The sequence below is a fragment of the Mobula hypostoma genome, chromosome 4 (assembly GCF_963921235.1).
Source record: "Mobula hypostoma chromosome 4, sMobHyp1.1, whole genome shotgun sequence".
In the NCBI taxonomy this organism is placed as follows: Eukaryota; Metazoa; Chordata; class Chondrichthyes; order Myliobatiformes; family Myliobatidae; genus Mobula; species Mobula hypostoma.
The window spans coordinates 138,844,343-138,862,991 of NC_086100.1; the positions used below are offsets into that span (position 1 = coordinate 138,844,343).

General features: G+C 42.1%; 1 protein-coding gene across 2 annotated transcripts in view; it reads left to right on the forward strand.

The window, feature by feature from the left end:
- Positions 1 to 18,649, forward strand: part of maml3 (mastermind-like transcriptional coactivator 3) — a 515,482-nt gene that overhangs the window by 35,159 nt on the left and 461,674 nt on the right. Inside the window, exon 1 of one of the 2 annotated variants that reach the window (XM_063046631.1) lies at positions 1,946 to 2,994. The exons of the other annotated variant lie outside the window; for it this stretch is intronic. Within the exon in view, the coding sequence (XP_062902701.1) occupies positions 2,632 to 2,994 (363 nt within the window). The 5' untranslated portion in view covers positions 1,946 to 2,631. Of the gene's footprint in view, positions 1 to 1,945; positions 2,995 to 18,649 lie in introns of those variants that run through there. 2 annotated transcript variants of the gene reach the window in all.

Here is an 18,649-nt window from a genome sequence, read left to right on the forward strand (position 1 = left end):
GTAGATGTGCTCACTGGTGGGGAGGCCTTTTCCTGTGATGTATCCACCACATGGTTGCTCTTGATCTGCGATTGTAGAATTACCAAGCCAAATTACTTCGTTCTGTGTTGGAATCATATAAAAATAATGAACACATCACTTCTCTATGTCACCATTTATGATACTGTCATCCGTAGCTCTGCCCCTCTCCACTCACTGCCCTACCCTCCCAAAAGCAGCAACTTCTATCTTGATCCCTTATATCCCCGTTCCAAAATTTCACCTTGTCTTCCATTTAGTTACTATAATCTGTTCCAGATTTTCAGTATTTCAAAAGTATTACAATGATTTTGATCATCTATCTCTGCTCTGTCTTGGGATTTCTGCCAGCCTCCTTGGATAAAATTGCATATCTGTGTACCCACCCTTCCCTGTGGATTTCTATGTTTTCCCACTCTTCATCCTAATTCCATATTGGTGATGCACAGCAGGGTTTCTCTCTGCCTTTGATATTCCTATTTCCAGCAATTCTCTGCCCAAGCGTTTGTCTGTTTTGTTGCATCCCTTTCCAATTCCCTCACAAACCAAGGTTTATCTCTGTCCTTCGTTGTAAAGTCAAGGAACCATGCTAGCCTTTCTCTGTCTTGTTAGGAGTTTCAGAAGGTTTAATATGTTGCCAAAGACTCTTACAAATCTCTGTAGAGGTACAGTGAAGAGCAATCTGCCTGTTTGCATCAGAGCCTGGAGGTTCCAGTGGAAATGCAGAGCGTTATAGACACAACCAACTCCATCATAGACATAACCCTTCCCACCGGGGGTTCCCACAGACCCCTCTGTTAATGGTAAGGGTCCAGGACATAAAAAAGATTAGGACATGTTCAAGAGACGGTGCCCCAAGAGGACAACGCCCATCATTAAGGATTCTCACCATCTGGGACATGCTTCTTGTTACTATGATCAGGGAGGAACCGGAAGACTCACACTCAATGATTTAGGCAATTGCTTATCCCCCATCCACCATCAGATTTCTGAGCCTGTGAACATTACTATCTTTGCACGGTACTGCTGCCACAGAACAACAAACTTCACATCGTATGTCAGTAATAATAAAGTGATTTTTTTTGTGCTGTCATCGCCTATATTTTCTTGATCTATGAATATTGATCCTGCTGTTTTACTCCGTCCAATGGCTAGCCTCTGGCTCTGTATTGATCTGCTTCCCCTAGTTCTTTTAGCATTACATGCCAAGGAGGAGAAGGAAAACCTAGAAAAAATCCGGATCCTGTGCATATGATCTGTCACTGGGTTTCTCTTTGACACTGCTTCACTACTGTAATCTGAAGTCTGCATCTGTACTCTGTTCTGCTGTTTCTGTCTGTTCCTGTCCTGTTGCATTTATCCTGGTTCCAAGTTGTACTCTGCCCAAGCGTTTTTATTTTTATTACTTTATGACTCCATATTTTGTTTTCTGAAGCTCTGTCCTTGTATTTGTATCTGCCGCTTTATTTTAACAAGCCCTGGTTTAAGATAGGGATTATACTCCAGAATTTAATTCTTTCCCTCTGTGGACCCGATGCAGTGTTGAAACTCTGTCCCTGGATTTCTGATTGAATGTATGACTCCTTATTCCATGTCTTGAGCTCTGTGTCTGGATTTCTTACTGGCCCTGTGTTATTTGCATTAATTGTGATTCTGGGATTTCAGTTTCTACTCGCTGGGTACACTGACCATGTGTCTGTATCGTTCTTCTGCCCCTGGGTTTTTCCTCTGGAAATGCACTGTTTGCATAAATCTTGATTTCTTGGCTCCATCTCGGAGACTCTTACCGATTAGGTGTATTAGTCCTAATCCTATAGAGTAACTCTGTCTCGGGTTTTTTTATACTTAACGTTGCCTCCTCCCCGCCCCTTGTTGGAGTCCTGATCCGAAGTTGAGCTGGGATCCGTGGCGGGTATTGCTTGCCACCCCTGGGTCTGCTCACGGCCTCTGGCTGATGTTTACTGTGTGATTGTCCCAGATCAATGCGCTGGCATGGTGAAGGTGATGGTGGTGGCGGCGGTGGCAGTAGCAAGCAGCTGCTCGCTGTTCCGTCCGACTTTCGCGATCCCATTGAGGATATTCTCCCCCATGTAAAACGCCAGCATTTTAAGCATGAATGCCGCGGGACGTCTGCAAGCGTAGATCCGCTTCTTCAAACACAGGACAAATGTAAACAGCTCAAAAAAAACTTTCTTTGAAAAAGCAGCAAAAAAAGAGAAAAGCTTGCACGATTCGTTGTTGCATGATGATCGCTCACAATCGGATCTTTCAGTGGAGTTGATGAAGAAACATTGGAATATATCTATGTATATCTAAGAAAAAGAAGGAACGTTTCATGCAGCTTAATACTGTGCTGAACTCTGGAAGGCGCTGGGTTGCAATGAGTTAGTTATCACAACCTTTTTTTGTTTGTTTTCTGTTGCTTTATTTATTTCCGAAGGCAAAGCAGCATAAAATCGTCGCTCGGGTGTCCTGTGCAATTTTCTTCGCTTCTCTGTGTGTGTATATATGTGTGTGTTTATATTTTGCCGGCTATTGGGAAGATCTCACACGCACACTCACACACCTAGAGACAGAGCGACAAGTTGCCCTGGATAATTGCTTTTGCAAAGGATGGGGGATTTCGTGGCCCCCGCGGCTGCAAACGGCAACGGCCCTTCTATCGCCGGTAACACCAGCGGCGGTATCCCCAAGCACAGCACCGTGGTGCAGAGGCTCCGGCAGCGGATTGAGGGCTTCAGGAAGCACCACAACAACTGCGAGGTGAGGCGCCAGCAAGCCCAGGCTCAACAGATTGAACTGGACCGCCAGGAGACCTTGACGCTCCACCAGAGGTGCCTGGAGCTCAAAGCAAAGAAAACGGGCAAGAACAAACAGGACGGAGCTTACAGAAGCAAACTCTGCGAGCCCGAACCTCCTTCCGCCCTGGCCGCCTTACCGGCGGTCGCGGATCAGAGGACCAACACTCTGATCGCGGTAAGACCAAACTTTCCCAAGTCTGCCTGCCTGTGTCTCCGCGTTTAAAGGTCCAGGCAGACTCCTCTGCCATTGGTCATCTGTGGGGCGAGAGGGTGTTATTGTCTGCTTGGAAAAATCCAAGGGAGCGCTGGGGAGAAGGTACCCTTACCTGTTATAACGAGGAATTGTCCTTTTTGTTAAACAAATTATTTTTGAGGGTTGAACGAGCTTCAGGAGTTACAAACTTGATTTAATGTTGTGAAAATTGGAAACCTTAGAGTCATAAAACTTGTAGGAGCATTTGCAGTGGGCAGCAGTCAAAATAATTAAGTCACCTGACATTTGATTTAGGGCTACCTGATATCGCCTTTTATTAGGAATTGTGCAAGTCCGGTTCGGCTCTCGATGCCATTGTAACGAGATTGTCTTTCGCTTTCTGTACTGGATGGTTTTCTTAAGAACGCATCTCTTTCAACATTGCACTCATCTTTGAAACAGGAAACCCGAAGTGTAGCAACTTGTGAAACAACAAAGTGCAAAACTTTGCCCCTACCCCCTTCAAATGTTCACCCCCCATACACAAACATTATTTTTCTAATTTTTATAACCTCTCGATCCTTGCTGTTTCACCCGTACTGCGAACGGCCCGACGTGTTTTAAACGCTCCAATCTACTATGGTTTCCTACCTCAGTAAAAGGGGAGTTGATCTGCGATTTGTATTTAAAGAGGTGGGTGGGACGTGGCTGATGAACGGAGGAGGGGAGGAAGTGCTGAAAGATCCATACTCCAGAGAGAGAGAGAGAGAGAGAGAGAGATCGATCCAACAGACAGCTAGCTAGCTCCAGGTCTCAGTTCAACCATGGTTGAGCGTTAACTGCCTAGACATTGTTGTTAATATTTACCCCAATTAAGAATGTTTCAATTGTCTACGTCTGTATATATTTGCATATGCATAATATTCGCAGTAGCCTATCCCAGTCTGGCTTGATAGTGTATATATAAAATAGGAGATGTGGGAAAGTCGGGAGGAAAAGGTCTGGAAATGACATGGTCGGGAAGCTGTTTGCGTTGGAGAGGTTGAGGGAAGGGATTCCAGCAAATGAACCACTAGACTGGGGAATAGCGGTGTGTGAGCGATGGGCTTTAGAGACCTAACAAGGTTTCGGGAGAGCGATTTTGGTGATGACCCCAGCGGCGCTGTCCAGATTTGGAGGGGAAAGTTGTGCGGTATGGGACACATTGCTGGCGCAGTTTGTCAAGGACAGGAGTGAGTGAGTGAGTTTGGTGTGGGGCAGGATGCAGACAACACGGTATTGGCTGAGATGCTGTGACACGATAAAAGAACTTGCCGTTCACATTATCAGGCAATGGCAAAGCATTTCACAACCAATACATTTGATGTAGGGTTGATAGTTTAAGGACAAATATGGCATTCAATAGTGTGGTCTTACAAATGGCAATGAGAGAAGTGACTTGGTAATATTTATTTATTTAAAGATACTGTGTGGAATAGGCCTTCAAGCCACACTACACACTTCTGACAACCCCGATTTAACCCTATCATAATCATGGGACAATTTACAATGATCTGGTGGTGGTTGTGAGGAAAGGTCACCAGAATATATCCCCGTATCATTTAGAACTCTTGAGCAGACACTCAAAATCCTTGATTAAAATTTTATTCAAACAATGGTACCTTTGACAATATGGCACACCTTTAGTCCTGCAGTAAATTTTTGCCGATACTTTTGACCCTGCAATCTTCTGACGTAGTGTCAGTATGTTGAAGTACGAGGGACAGTTTCAACAGTTGGGCTGAATGGTGGTGGGAAGATGTTTGGACTGGAGAGGTTGGATGTATAAAGGTTGCAAAGAGATCAAACAGGATGGTGACGAATAATTCTTTGCAGTCATGAAGATTATCATTAGTGATTTGATATACCGGTGCTTTGGAGCTGTGGGAATGAACAGACATTAAGAGAAGATTCACAGGAGGGAGAAGCATAAACCTAGGGGAGATGAACACATTCCAGAATCTTGGTTAAGAAAAATGTTGCTGTGGGATGATCGTAACTGGTGGTTTATTGAGGAAGTGATGGTTATGGTGGGTTTGAAAAGGAAAACAGTACCTGGCATGAATGATCAATGTGTGATATCTATTTAAGATGGAGGGCAGGAAATGTTTTGATTACATGTATATTGGGATGGGTCAAGGGGGAAAAAAGTAGAAATTTTGGATGAGGTGTGTTTGGAGGAACTGTAGCAGAGAAACTGTCAAGAGATGTGTAGAGCTATCGTGTAGATGGGCCTAGCTGGTAGAGTTTCATCATAGGGTAGATGAGGGAGATAAGTCAGCTAGGCTGATGGTTTTTGGTGTCAGAGAAATCCTTGCATTAGTTGCAACTCTTGGTAGAGATGAGAGTGGAGAAGTTGAGGGGTTTCATGTCAGACTAGATTAAAAGAACCCAAACTACAGTAGGAATATTAAACTCCATGGCCTCGAAGTGATCAGCAGAGCCATTTCTATAAGAGCCATAGTAAGCTTACATCCATTTAGGGAAGAGAAATGGAACAAGACCAGAGGTTACTAGTAAGGATGGGAAAGAGTAAAGGTTTGCTGGAGCAGGGGCTTGCAAACCAGGGTTGTTTGAACAAGTTATGATAAATAGGAAGTTAGCTAAAGGGTTGGCAGTTTGGAGACAATCATAAGCAATTTCATGGAAGGAGTTTTTTTTCAGTAATGAACTGAGAAATTAATAATTGTTACAGAATATGAATGAATGCTGGAAATGTGAAACCAAAACCACTGACACTGAAACTGCACTGCTAAAATACAGTGTTAAAAGGAACAGCAAGTTCCAATTGTAGATGTAGACAGTGACTCAAATCCTCCTAACTTTCTCTGGGTGAGGAGAAGAAGAATGATCCTTTTGTCAGGATGATAATTTGACCCTTTCAATTTGTGACTGTGGAGAGAGGCAAGTGTAAAGTATACTGTCAGAAAAGAAGATACCGCTAGCAACTAGTTCATTGTGATTACATTGATATAGCAGTTGTGTGAGTTCATTCAGTCCCTTTCCCTTAACGAGTAGTAGAATGTGTTTTCAATTGGTGGGTAGGTCTACTTTCAGATGGTTGTGAAACCGGGATTTGAATATTTTCTGGTGCAGCTGGCAATTGGTTTATTATTGTCACATGTCCCACGATACATTGAAAAACCTTGTTTTGCTTTCTGTCCATACTGATCATTACAAACCATACAGTAAGTACATTGAGGTAGTACAAAGTAAAAGGCAATAACAACACAGAATATGGTGTTACTGTTCCCGTTACAGAGAAAGTGCCATGCAGGTAAACACTAAGGTGCAAAGGCCATAACAAGAGAGATCTTTAGTTCATCTTTGCTGTACAAGAGATCCGTTCAAATGTCTTATAAAATTGGGATAGAGCCAATAGAACGTTCCCTCCCCCTCCCCTATCCTTGAACCTGGTTTTGTATCATCTGTCTGACAAGATGGGGGGTGGGTGGAGAAGAGAGAATGACTAGGGTGGCTAGCTTTGATTATGTTTGCTGCTTTACCAAGGCTGTGGGAAGTGCACTGGGCTTAATACAGCACTGGATTTCATGATTTATGGACTTTTAAGATTTCAGTGAATTTGCCTCCTCCTAATAAACTTTCACATCTTTGTATACCTCATATTGCACATTAAGGCCTGTGTTCACCCAATATACAGATATTTTTCCAATTTCAATATACATTGTAGTTCTGAATTTCATTAGCTTTAACTAGTGCGGGATACATGCTGCTAGGCTGCCCTCTTCCATCGAAAACCTGATGAAAAGTGTACACCTCTCCCTGAGCAGATACAAGGGAAAATAATGTAATTTTTATTTACACTAAAATTGGTGAGGGCAGCGGTCTATGTGGACATACCTGATTTCCCAGATATATGCATCAACTAAGATGTCTTATTTGATCCCTGGGTCCAAGTAGTTTGTTTTCTTACCATGACTAAGAACTTGGAGAAATAAGTGATGGCTTCATTGTTGTGTGTGTGTGTGTGTGTGTGTGTGGTCATAAAAATGAAGAGGGAATTTGTTTTGGTAGGAATGGGAAAAGGGGAGAAGGCTAAAAATCCTTCCTTATTGGAAGGGCAAGATAGAAAATAGCTTGTACCTTTTACCTCAACATAGACTTTCCCAGTTGCATAGTTCACTGTTACTGTCTTGGACTTTGGGTGGCATTTGCTGACTTCATGCACAGATCAGGAAGACAGACACCAGGATACTGCCTTTGAGTTCCCCGATGTGAGTTGGTGCATTAAACAAAGTACACGGGCAAAGGCTGGGAAGGTGAGGGGTTCTTTGAAGCAAGGGACTTTAAACAAAATATGCGTAGGTATTTCAATATTCTGTCAAGATTCTAAGGAAGGTAGCTGTCACCTGCTGGAGGGGAGTCCATGGAATTGGCAGTGATCTTGCCAATGGATTTTGCACCTAATTTCGCTATCTTCCACGTCTGAAATAAAAATTAAACAAGTGCAGAATTCCATGTTTTTAAATCCTGTTCTATTATACTTTACAACTTTTTTTTCATATGTGCATATATGTATTTGAGAACTCAACTTTGGCTTTTAACTTTGAATTTGAAGCCTCCTAGCTGATTAAAAGGTGAGACCCAGCCTCTTGGTTAAACCCACTCTTGTTCTACTTTTGACAGAATATATTGGAATCTTTGTCAGTGCTGTGTAACTGTAAAGTCAGGGTTATTGAGCTCACCTTGACTCTGAGAGCCTTCAGTCACATATGTGTCGATGTCATGTGTATGCCTGATCCGTCCATTGTGCGCCTGAGCAGAGAGGATCATTGGGTAGAAACTGGGAAGTTCCAGCCCTGCGGAAAAGCCTCAGTCTGAAATGTCGACTGTTCATTTCCCTCCATAGATGCTGAGTTCCCCCAGCATTCTGTGGGTGTTGCTTAAGATTTCCAGCATCTGCAGAACCTCTTGTGATCTGCAGCACAGTAGTTGTTTAGTTGGCCCTCCGGACTGCAAAACTGAGAGGGAGTTTTGAGAGTAATGGCAACTGGCCCAGGAAACAAAGATCACATGTCCTCCACAAAGTTCAGTGAGTGGCTGACCTCTCTCAACAACTGAAACTTTGACAGATACTATAGGTGCTGACATCTGGAGCAAGCAATTGGCCGAGGAACTCAGTGGATCAAGCAGCACTGGAAGCAAATGTATGGCTGACATTTTGGGTTGTGTCCAAACCTAAAACATCAACCATCTCTTTGACAGATGCTGTTTGACTGAGTTTTTTTTACCAGAGTGTTTTTTTTGCACTCTTTTCTTCATCTATGGGCTTTAATATCCATTCAGCCAACAGTCTGAGACAATCATAGACCCCCACTCTCCATTCGACCACGAGGAACAGGAACAAGTTCAAAGGGCTGAAGGACTTCATGTTCCCACTTTGTTAAGAGCACAAAGTTGCAGCAGTTTGCCGTAACAGGGTTCTCAGCCTGAGTGATGGTGTGCTCCCAGTCACAGTGCTCCTTGTGTGGTCTTTGGTTATAGTGAGCTTGTTTGCTTGAAAATTCAACTCACCCAGTTACCCATACTGCGAGCAGATGCATTGAGGAGTTTTCTCTGAACTGCTTTCTCAATCAGTTGGCAGAGTTTTGATGGGACATCAACAGAATCATTGTACTATGTACATAGGAAGAGACTTCTAAGTCAATGCTCCACTATTCGTTTAGATCATAATGCTGATCTTGCTTCACGTCACTTCATTCCTTGTCCTAGCAATAGTTCTGGCTACAGTCAGGAAGATCTGCAGAGAAACTCCAGTTATGATTTGCTACTGCTAGTGTGATCAGCACGGCTTGGGTAAAATGTAATGGTGAAATTATAATCTTACTCTGGGTTGATTGCTTCTCTTTCACTGGTGATGGGAACATTCTGACCTGATAAATCTGAAAGTACTGCACAAGAAGCCCTTGAACTGTATTGACCTCTGAATAGCATTCTAAGAGGTAGACAAAACTAAAACAGCACTCTGTTGTTCTGTTCCTTGAAAACACAGTATGTACCCTGTGCAAAGAAGGGAAAGTTTGAGAAAAGGCCTCTTAGTCAAGAGGTTCCAGGTAATACAGCCCCATTTTGGCTGTTTTATTCAGTATAGGTTTAATCTTTTGCTGTTTTGAACATGCACTTTCAGAGGAATTTTCTATAACTTAACACAGGAATATTGGAGCTTCAGTAGGCCAGTCAGCCCCGCAAGCCAGCCCTACCACTCAGTATTATCATGGATGTTCTGCTCCAGGCCTCAACTCCTCTTTTGTTGCTGCTCTCTCTAGCCCTAAATTCCCCGGTCTATCAAAAAGAAACCCATTTACTCTTTATATACCTTCAGTGATCTAGTCTCCACAATCCTGCTGGATAGAGAATTCCAGAGAGTGCTTTGGATATGAGCTTGAATAGTTGGTATCTGCAGCTCATTGATTCTTGGAGAGATGATCCTGGTTGATTCTCAAATATGCCACTATGTAACAATATGAGTCATGGTAGTTCCTCCACTTAATGTCCTAGATCGGATCAGAAATAGGACCAAGAGAATTGTTTGATTTAATTTGTGTCAAAATCATAATGTGGGTTTCTGATGATGACTAGCTGTGAGGCTGATTCAGTGCTTGGTACACAACCATGAATTGTGTGTGACTTGTCAAAAAAGGTACAGCAATTGATTGAGGAAGCCACCGTGGGAATTCTTGTTGACCATGCCTACCCTGCTACCTGTGTTGCCATGACAAAGAGCAGCCTTTTGTGTGGCAGTACTTCTCCAACACAGGATTAGCAGCAGGAAGAGGAATAGTACAAATTGGGAGTCAGATTTGTACCCATTTTAATCCTCCTCCTGAACCCACTCTTATCAAGATTTTCTGGAGGTGGAGAGTTTGGTGAGAGTTCAGCAGGAATGAGGGCAGTAACTGACAGCCTTCTAAATCTCACCTGAATAGCCATTCTTTACAAAATAAAAAAGACCAAGTTGTGGAGGTACAAGCCAGTTAGGCAAGATCTTTAGGGAGGAGGAAGCAGTGACTGATTCAGCTTGATGAACTTTCTCTGAAACATCACTTACCTTGCTCTTGCTGCAGATGCTGTCTGATCTGCTCAGTATTTCTTGCCCTTGCTGTGTTTAATCTCAGATATCCAGCATTTGTATTACTGTGCGTTTGGCTTTTATTTAAAGTAAATTTTTGGGTGGCATTGCCAAGGTGAGGCCTGGGGTAGGACGGATGGAGTGAAGACGAAATTATCTGCCTTGAATTTGCCTTGCATGATTTTTCCCATTATGTGCATGTTGTGCTATTGACACTTACAGGGTAAATCGTCCAAGAAGCTGATTTTATAGGCTACCATAAGTAAAGCTAACATTGGAATTGGAGTGATCAAGAGACTCCCTTTTAAACATTTGATGTTCAATTGTTTTAAGGCAACTGTAGCAAAGCCCAGAAGTATTTTAAGCTATTGGATGAAAGCATGCAGTCCCACTTTTTGTGTGGTAGTCTGTATACAGTTCCATTTAGCGTGAGGTCGTCAGCAGAACATTCCTTGGGATATTCCACAACTTGCTTTCTAACTGGAATAATTTAGATTCACAGACACAGGAGGTTCTGCAGAGGCTGGAAATCTTAAGCAACACAGACCAAATGCTGGAGGAACTATGGAGGGGAATAGGTTTGCTCCCTCTGTCACTCAGAGACTAACACCTGTATTATGTCATTGGTTTGACCCCACTTGGTCCTGATGAACGGTCTCAACCTAAAATGTCCTTTTCCGTCGATGTTGACTGGCCTGCTGAGTTCCTCCAGTATTTTGTGTTTGTTGAAGGGATTCACAGGATTGACAAGGATATTGCTTGGATTGGAGGACTTAAGTTTCAAGGAGAGACTGTATAGGCGAGGACTGTTTTCCTTCGAGTAAAGATGGATGACAGCTTATGTGATAGAGGGATGTAAAATTTACGAAAGGCATAGCCAGAACCTGCTTCCCATGGTAAAGGAGTGTTAAACTAGAGGGCATAGGTTTATGGTAACAGGGAGGAGGTTAAAGTTTTCACACAATGATTAGTTAGTATGCGGAATGAGTTGCCAGAAAAGGTGGTGGAGGCAGCAACAATGACGACATTTAACAGGCATCTGAGCAGGTACTTCAATGAGTAAGGCACGGATGGATATGGAATTAATGCGGAGAAGTGGGATTAGTATAAATGGGTTTGATGGCCAGCATAGTCCTGGTGAGCATAGACCTGTTTCTGTGCTGTACAGCTCTGCCCGCAACTGAATCAACCAGTTATATTCTTTATCTTGTGTCAGAATATAATGATAAAGCTAAATGTGAGAGGCACTGGCCTTAAGATTTCACTCAGGCTTCTATTGGTCAACAGAGGGATTTAAACGCAAACAACAGGAATTCTGCAGATGCTGGAAATTCAAGCAACACACAAAAAAGTTGCTGGTGAACGCAGCAGGCCAAGCAGCATCTGTAGGAAGAGGTGCAGTCGACGTTTCAGGCCGAGACCCTTCGTCTAACAGTTAGTCCTGACGAAGGGTCTCGGCCTGAAACGTCGACTGCACCTCTTCCTACAGATGCTGCTTGGCCTGCTGCGTTCACCAGCAACTTTTTTGTGTGTAACAGAGGGATTTAACTCATTTTTTAAAAAGTTTACAATACTGTATATCCTAAACTTACTTAACGCAGCCAACAAACATATTGGAGTTTGATAGATTTAGTTTCCCTTCAGTTTATTGTAAATTAAACTTTTAAAACGCTAACAAATGCAAGGATAGGGCTCGCAGCTCGTAATTGGTTTCTGTATAGTGTTTGTTAAATATTTACTAAACTTGTATCCTTAAGAGAACTAAACACAGTCTGAACTGAAAATTACCTTTCAAGCACTGAACAGTAAATAGACAAGTGGCTGTTTCATTAGAAGCAATTATTCAGTTAATTCGTACTAAAAAGAACAGTAGTCCCTAGGGCCTGTTACTGGATTGGGTATTCTCAAGTGCTCAGAGGACTCTGACCCTGCACTAATGCTGGACATTTGTCCCTGTGCAGAATTTTTTTCTTATCTGGACATGCAGGAATCTCTTTCCCTGAGAATAATCTTGTGTTTTTTTTTAAAGGGGCACATAGCAGTGTGGAGAACAGACCCACACAACAAAAGACGAGTTTGGTACTTTACAGGTTCCTTCCCCCAGAGCCTTTATTTGACATGCGACTAATTTCAACAGGAAGCTTTTAATCTGCCCTGTTCTGAGGGTTTTCTGCTGTGACGAGTGGGTGGGGCGGAGCTGGGAGGATGGTTGGTCGGGTGTGTGGGTGGGGGTGGGAGTTGGGTGTTGGTGATCTCTTTCAGCCAGCACAAACAACTGGTTGTTTTTGTTAATATAGTCAACAGTTCCTGTTGCTTGGAATGCTGTGGAATGTGGCTGTAGTGAGCATGTTGCTTCTCACCCCCACTTCCCTTACTGAATTCCAGTTAACTGGCAGTAGCTGGAGCCTTTAAATCAGACCAACATGCACTGTTGCAGGCAGTGAAATTGGCTGGAAATAGAGACTCACACTTTCTTCATCTAGTGCATGTGACATGACTGAAGAAAAGTAAATGTTGGTAAGCAAGAAAGCATAATTTACTGAAGGAATCGTATGAAGATGCAGGCAGATAATTGTGAGGTACATCACTGAGCAGAGATGACTTGTGCTCTCGTCATCATACTTTGGATTTTACTTCATTGTTTGCATGTTAATAACAGCTTTGTTCTAAAGTGGAAGGTGATTGCTGCTGGCCATTTTACTTGAGGTGGAATGCCTCAGTTCGGTACGGGGGCGGACTGGTAACAATAGGGAAGGGACCTTATTAAAGAATACCAAGTTTTCCATTCCTGGTTTCATATCATTCTATAATGTGCCACTATCTCTATCTTTTTCCAGTCCTTTTGCCATTCTCCAATTCCATAAGTTGGTTAAGCTTGAACTCCTGGAATTCCCTAGACTCCTACACCTTGCTACCTGCTTTCCTGTAAAACCTGCCTTGTTGACCAGGCTATTGGCTGGGGTTGTCCTGTTGTCTCCTCCCATAGCATTGTATCAGAATGTGATTGAACAATGCTTCTTTAAAATGCCTCGGAATGATTTATTACAGTAACTGCTGTTTAAGAGTAAGGTGTTTTTCTTTTCTGTAGCTGACCCTTCCAGCAGAATGTAGCTTCGGAGGTGCTTAAATTTACCAAGAGAACTCTATTGGACTTTTTAAAGGCAGATATTGTAACAAAAATGTAATAAAACCTAAGGTAATTTTGTCCAGTGTAGTTTGTAGTATATAGTCGGGCATTGTGTTCAGGAGTAGGTGAAAACATCATGCGTGTTTTAGTTGGGATTTTCCAAAACTCAGTTGGTCCTGGAATTGTTGCTTAGATTTAAACAATGCCACATATGCAAAAGGAGAATAAAAATGTTTTGCTTTACTTTGGTTGAAAATATGGGGCATAATGGGGAAGTTCACTTTCAGACGCTCTGCTGTAGACTAGATTTTATGCAATGATTTCCTTAAAATCTTTAGTCATCTCCTACCTGCCAAAATATCCTGGTAATTGTAAGCATTTTGATAAATCAATGTGTATGAATTGCTTTTAAATTGTGCAGTCCCCTTTAGTGTTACCGTGCACTGACACAGTGCGTTGTTTCGATTACCTGTTGTCGCAGATGGAGTAATCAACGTCATCGCTGCCATGTTGTCACTGATGAAGGTTGGGTGAAGAGCACTGTGATTCTGAATCATCAACATTGCTGCATTTGGTATTGACAGGTTGCCTTTTTGAGTAGCCTCAGGCCTTAAAATGTGTACCACACTTGACGTGATTGGAACATGTGAGAAATAAACAAGTCAAGAAGTAGTGTCCTGATAACATCAAGTTTAATTTTTGAAGGCTGGTATCAGAAGTGTGGGGATCGGGTGTTAAACTGGTTCTGTTGCTTTAAGGTCCTGGGAAGAGTTGGAATTTGAGCTGGAGACTACACAATATGCCTTGATTTCAGCACTGTAGGGAGTGTCCTTAGGTCATGGAAGGAACAAAGCAAAATATTTCAGAGTGTAAAGACCATAAACTGTTTCAGTATCGTGAAGAGATGAGAAAATAAAGTTTGCATTAATAAAACTCCTAAGGCAATTTGACGTATATTAATTCCTCTGTACCTTCAAGTTGTCTTTTCAAAAAAATGCTACTTCCAGTTCACTTCAAGTTGGTTTTGGCCTGCTAGCATCATAGTGCCTTGCTTAAAATGGCCAAGGCCTATTCTAAGTGGCAGCCTTCAGCAATTGCATCCCTTCAATAACCTTACCTACCAGCAGCGCTTACTTGCATGGTGCATGGCAATCCTGTATATCCTTTATTATTATATCCAAGCCTCTTCAGTGAACTGAAGAATGATACTCTTTTTGCTGATGGGAATCTAATTCCATTTACATCTGCCAGTGTTGTATCTCGTAGGCAAAGGGGATCTCCTTGAATCTGCGGCACCATTTAATTAATGTGTTTTTTTTTGTACCTTACTCCATTTGCTCAATTTTCCTTCTATCTAATTCATCGAGCATCCATAACCATATTTTGTGTTATTTTATGCATCTAACAATACAGAAGGAGGCTAGTCAGCCTATCAGGTTCGTGACCCTTTGTGCAAGGAAGGCAAATAGACAAATCCTTGCTCAAAATGCCGATGCCTGTTGCCAGCAGCGATGGTGGGCTCATAGTGCCCATGAGTAGTTTGCCACATGGAACGTCTGCAACTGAGTGTGTGATAAATGTACCCTTGTGGAGAGTGGCAGGAATCTATTGTGATATGTTTTTCCTTTCCTGGGGTTTTCTGACATGCTTTGTAAAAAGTGGAACCTTAAGATGCCTGGTACAGCTGTTGGTTGGAATAAGGGAATTCGATGAGTTTGGGTCCCTTCACTGGGAAGTCCTTGCTTGTGTTTAACAGGACTTGGCATAAAAGACACAGACTGTAGATTAAGTAACATAGTGAAAATTCGTAATTTAATTATGGTGTCCTGGGATTTTCTAGCAAGATCAATATTTTATTGTGCATCTCTGTCTCTTTTGAGAGAATGTGGTGATGGACTGCAGTCTGTGCAGCCTGTGTAAAGTTCCTGCGGTTCCGTGTATGACACCAGTGTCCTTGGCTACATCAAAGGTAGTGCTGAATTAGGGTGCAGGAGCCTCGGGACCCACACCATCAGGTTCAGGAACTCTTAATACCCCTCAACTACCAGGCTCTTGAACCAGAGGAGATAACTTCATTCAACATCTCTCATCCCATCACTACTATCCCCATAACCTATGGACTCACTTTCATCTCATGTTCTCGATATTTGTTGTTTATTATTTATTATCTTTCCTTTTTTCCTTTCTTTTTGTACTTGTGCAGTTTGTTGTCTTTTGCACAGCAGCTGTTAGTCCTGTGGTGTGTGGTCTGTCATTGATTCTGTCCTGTTTCTTGTATTTACTGTGAATGCCCACAAATAAATGAATCTCAGGGTTGTATATGGTGAGTTGTGTGTACTTTGATAATAAATTTGCTTTGAGCTTTGGACTGGTGGGCAGTGGATACCAGGAATTGATTGCTGAAGCAACAGTGCTATGATGGGGTGGGATCAATGATTTTAAGTTGTGCATGATCTAGCAGCCAAGTGAACTGCTTTATTCTTGATGTTGTTGAGATTCTTTAATGTTCCATCTATGCAGATCCAGACAACTAAGGGGAATGTATCATCACCTGATAAATCTTGCAAGCGGTGGAAACATTTTTTTTTGGAAAACTGCTCACTGCAGACTACTCAATCTTTCTCTTGTGGCCACAGTATTTATGTAGCTTGTACGTTTGAGCATCTAGTCAATGGTACCGCAGGATGCTGTGGTTCATATGATAACAGTAATGTGGTTTTATGTCATGTAGTTACACTCATGGAGAGACAGCACAGAAACAAACCCTTTGGCTCACTGAATTTGTGCTAATGGTGAGCCCATCTACATTAATCTCATTTCTTATTCTCCCTTTTAGAAATTCTCATCAACTCCCCCAGATTTTATCGCGTACGCGTGTATACACACACACACACACACACACACACACACAGAAATTTACAGTGGCCAATTAACTTGCTAACCCATGTGCCTCTGGGATGTTGGAGCACCCAGAGGAAACCCATGCAGGTCAGAGGACATGCAGGCTGCACAGTCAGGATTGACCCCAAATGTCTCTCGTACTGTGAGGCAGCGGTTCTATCAGCTGAGCCATTGTGTCACCACTGGTTGCTGGAAATAATAAAAACCGAATACAGGTGGCCCCCCTTTTCCGAACATTTGCTTTACGACACCTCGCTGTTACAAAAGACCTACATTAGTTACCTGTTTTCGCTGACAGAAGGTGTTTTCACTGTTACGAAAAAAGGCAGCGCGCGGTCCAAGCAGCCAAGCTCCTTCCCTGGAACTGCATTCTAGCCTCCACTGCTTAAACACATGCTTTATCTCAATTTATTTTGTGCTTCCGTTAGCAAGATGAGTTCTAAGGTATCGGAAAAGCCTAAGAGAGCTCGTGAGGGTGTTGCACTTAGCGTAAAACTAGACATAATTAAGCGTTTCAATCGTGGTGATCGAAGTAAGGACATTGTCCGCATGTTGAACGTGCCTGCGTCCACCAGTCACACTATTTATACGCAGAGAGAAAGAATTTTGAAAGCTGCCGATGTTACTGTTAGTTCTGCTCGTAGCAAAGTGGTCTCTCTTAGTCGGCATCCAATAATGGATAAAATGGAAGGTCTATTGCTTGAGTGGATTGATGGGTGTACAAAGCGTGGTGTTCCGTTAAGTTTTCTTACACTTAAGGAGAAATCGGTCAGTCATTTTAATAAGCTGAAACAGAAAGCACTGGGTGATAGTGATGAAAGTGTTGCGAAAGTGGAATTTAAAGGTAGTCATGGGTGGTTTGATCGGTTTCTGAGGTGAGGGCAGCTTCGTAGTTTAAGCAGTGGTACCCAACATCCGGGCTGCGGACCGATACATTACCGCAAAGAATGCAGTGGTGCAGCAGTAGCCGGGACGCACCCAGCACGTCTTTAAGAAGAAAGCTGAAATAAACAAGCTAATTAATTAGGTACCGCCCGGCACGTAAATGTCGACCCAGATCAGAGGCGATTGCCGATTGCGTCAGGTGGTTATTCATATAAGCAAGTGTTTAACTGTGACAAAACTGCAATTTATTGGTGTCTTCCTGATTCTGGTAAGTGAAAGTTTACTGTATATACATTATTTCTACTTTATAGAGGCTGTGTATTTATCATATCATTCCTGTTTTTACTATATGTTACAGTTATTTTAGGTTTTATGTGTTATTTGGCATGATTTTGTGGGTTATTTTTTGGGTCTGGGAACGCTCAAAAAATGTTTCCATATTAATAAATAGTAATTGCTTATTCACTTTACGACGTTCTGGCTTACGAACCGTTTCATAGGAACACTCTACCTTCAGATAGTGGGGGAAACCAGTACTTTGTGACACATTTATTGAGTCCCCAAGCAATGTTGGTCCTCATCTTGGCGCAAGTGCCAGATTGTGTCAGAATTAAAAGTGAAGCTGAATAGAGTGAAATTATTTGTAAGCAGCTCACCTCTGATTTTATTTTTGATGAAGACACAATCATTAATGGAAGTGGCTGTAGATTTTTGGGTCTATGAACCTGTGCAGTGACGTCTGGTGTAAGGGGAGTGATTACCAAAAAGGCACAGTTATTCTCCATTTTAGAGGATCTTGTCTGATCTCTGGGTCCTTGGTGCCACATGTTATTGAATACTGAGTGGAAGCTGAGATCAGTTTTTAAGGTGATGGGTTTTTAAGTTTTGGGAAAGTTGTCACCACTATCTGTCGCCATCAAGAGTGCCAGAGGGGATTTGATTGGTTATCATTTAAACTGGGGTGAGATAAGTGAGCTGGAGATGAGTCTTATTTTGGAGGTAAAATCTAAGGACGTGTTATTGATAAGAAAAACACAGTGGCGTGAAAATAAGAAATATTTTAAGAAGTCAAAAGAAACGACAGCTATCCCTAAGAGCTCATTTTGAATTTATCCCAAATTGATAGATGAAGGGCTCACCTTTCATGAATATCCCTCTTTCAACCACCCATTCTTTTGTGATTATAAATGCCAAACCTTATCACCTCCCTTAAACTTATTGTCTGTCTAGTTGCATTTTTTACTTTTAAATTTGACTCTTGTTATGTCCTCTGATAATTTTTGAGAGATTATATTTGAAATATGTTTTATTTTGAACTGTTAACGTTTTTCTATTTTGCCTGTTTTTTTTAGCAGTGACCTTTGAGCAAAACTTAGTCCATTTTGTAGGAACAGACAAGAATGATATGACGACTTGGTTTACACTGGCTACTTCTGGTTTTGTGATGATGGAATACCAAGTGTCTCCCATTCTAGAATATTTAACGGTTCAGAGTCTTCTGAACCTAGAGTAAAGTTCAACAACAACACATCTGCACTAAAAAATAAAATTTTTACCCATTAGGCAATTAAGTTTTAATTAAAACTCAGGTACTT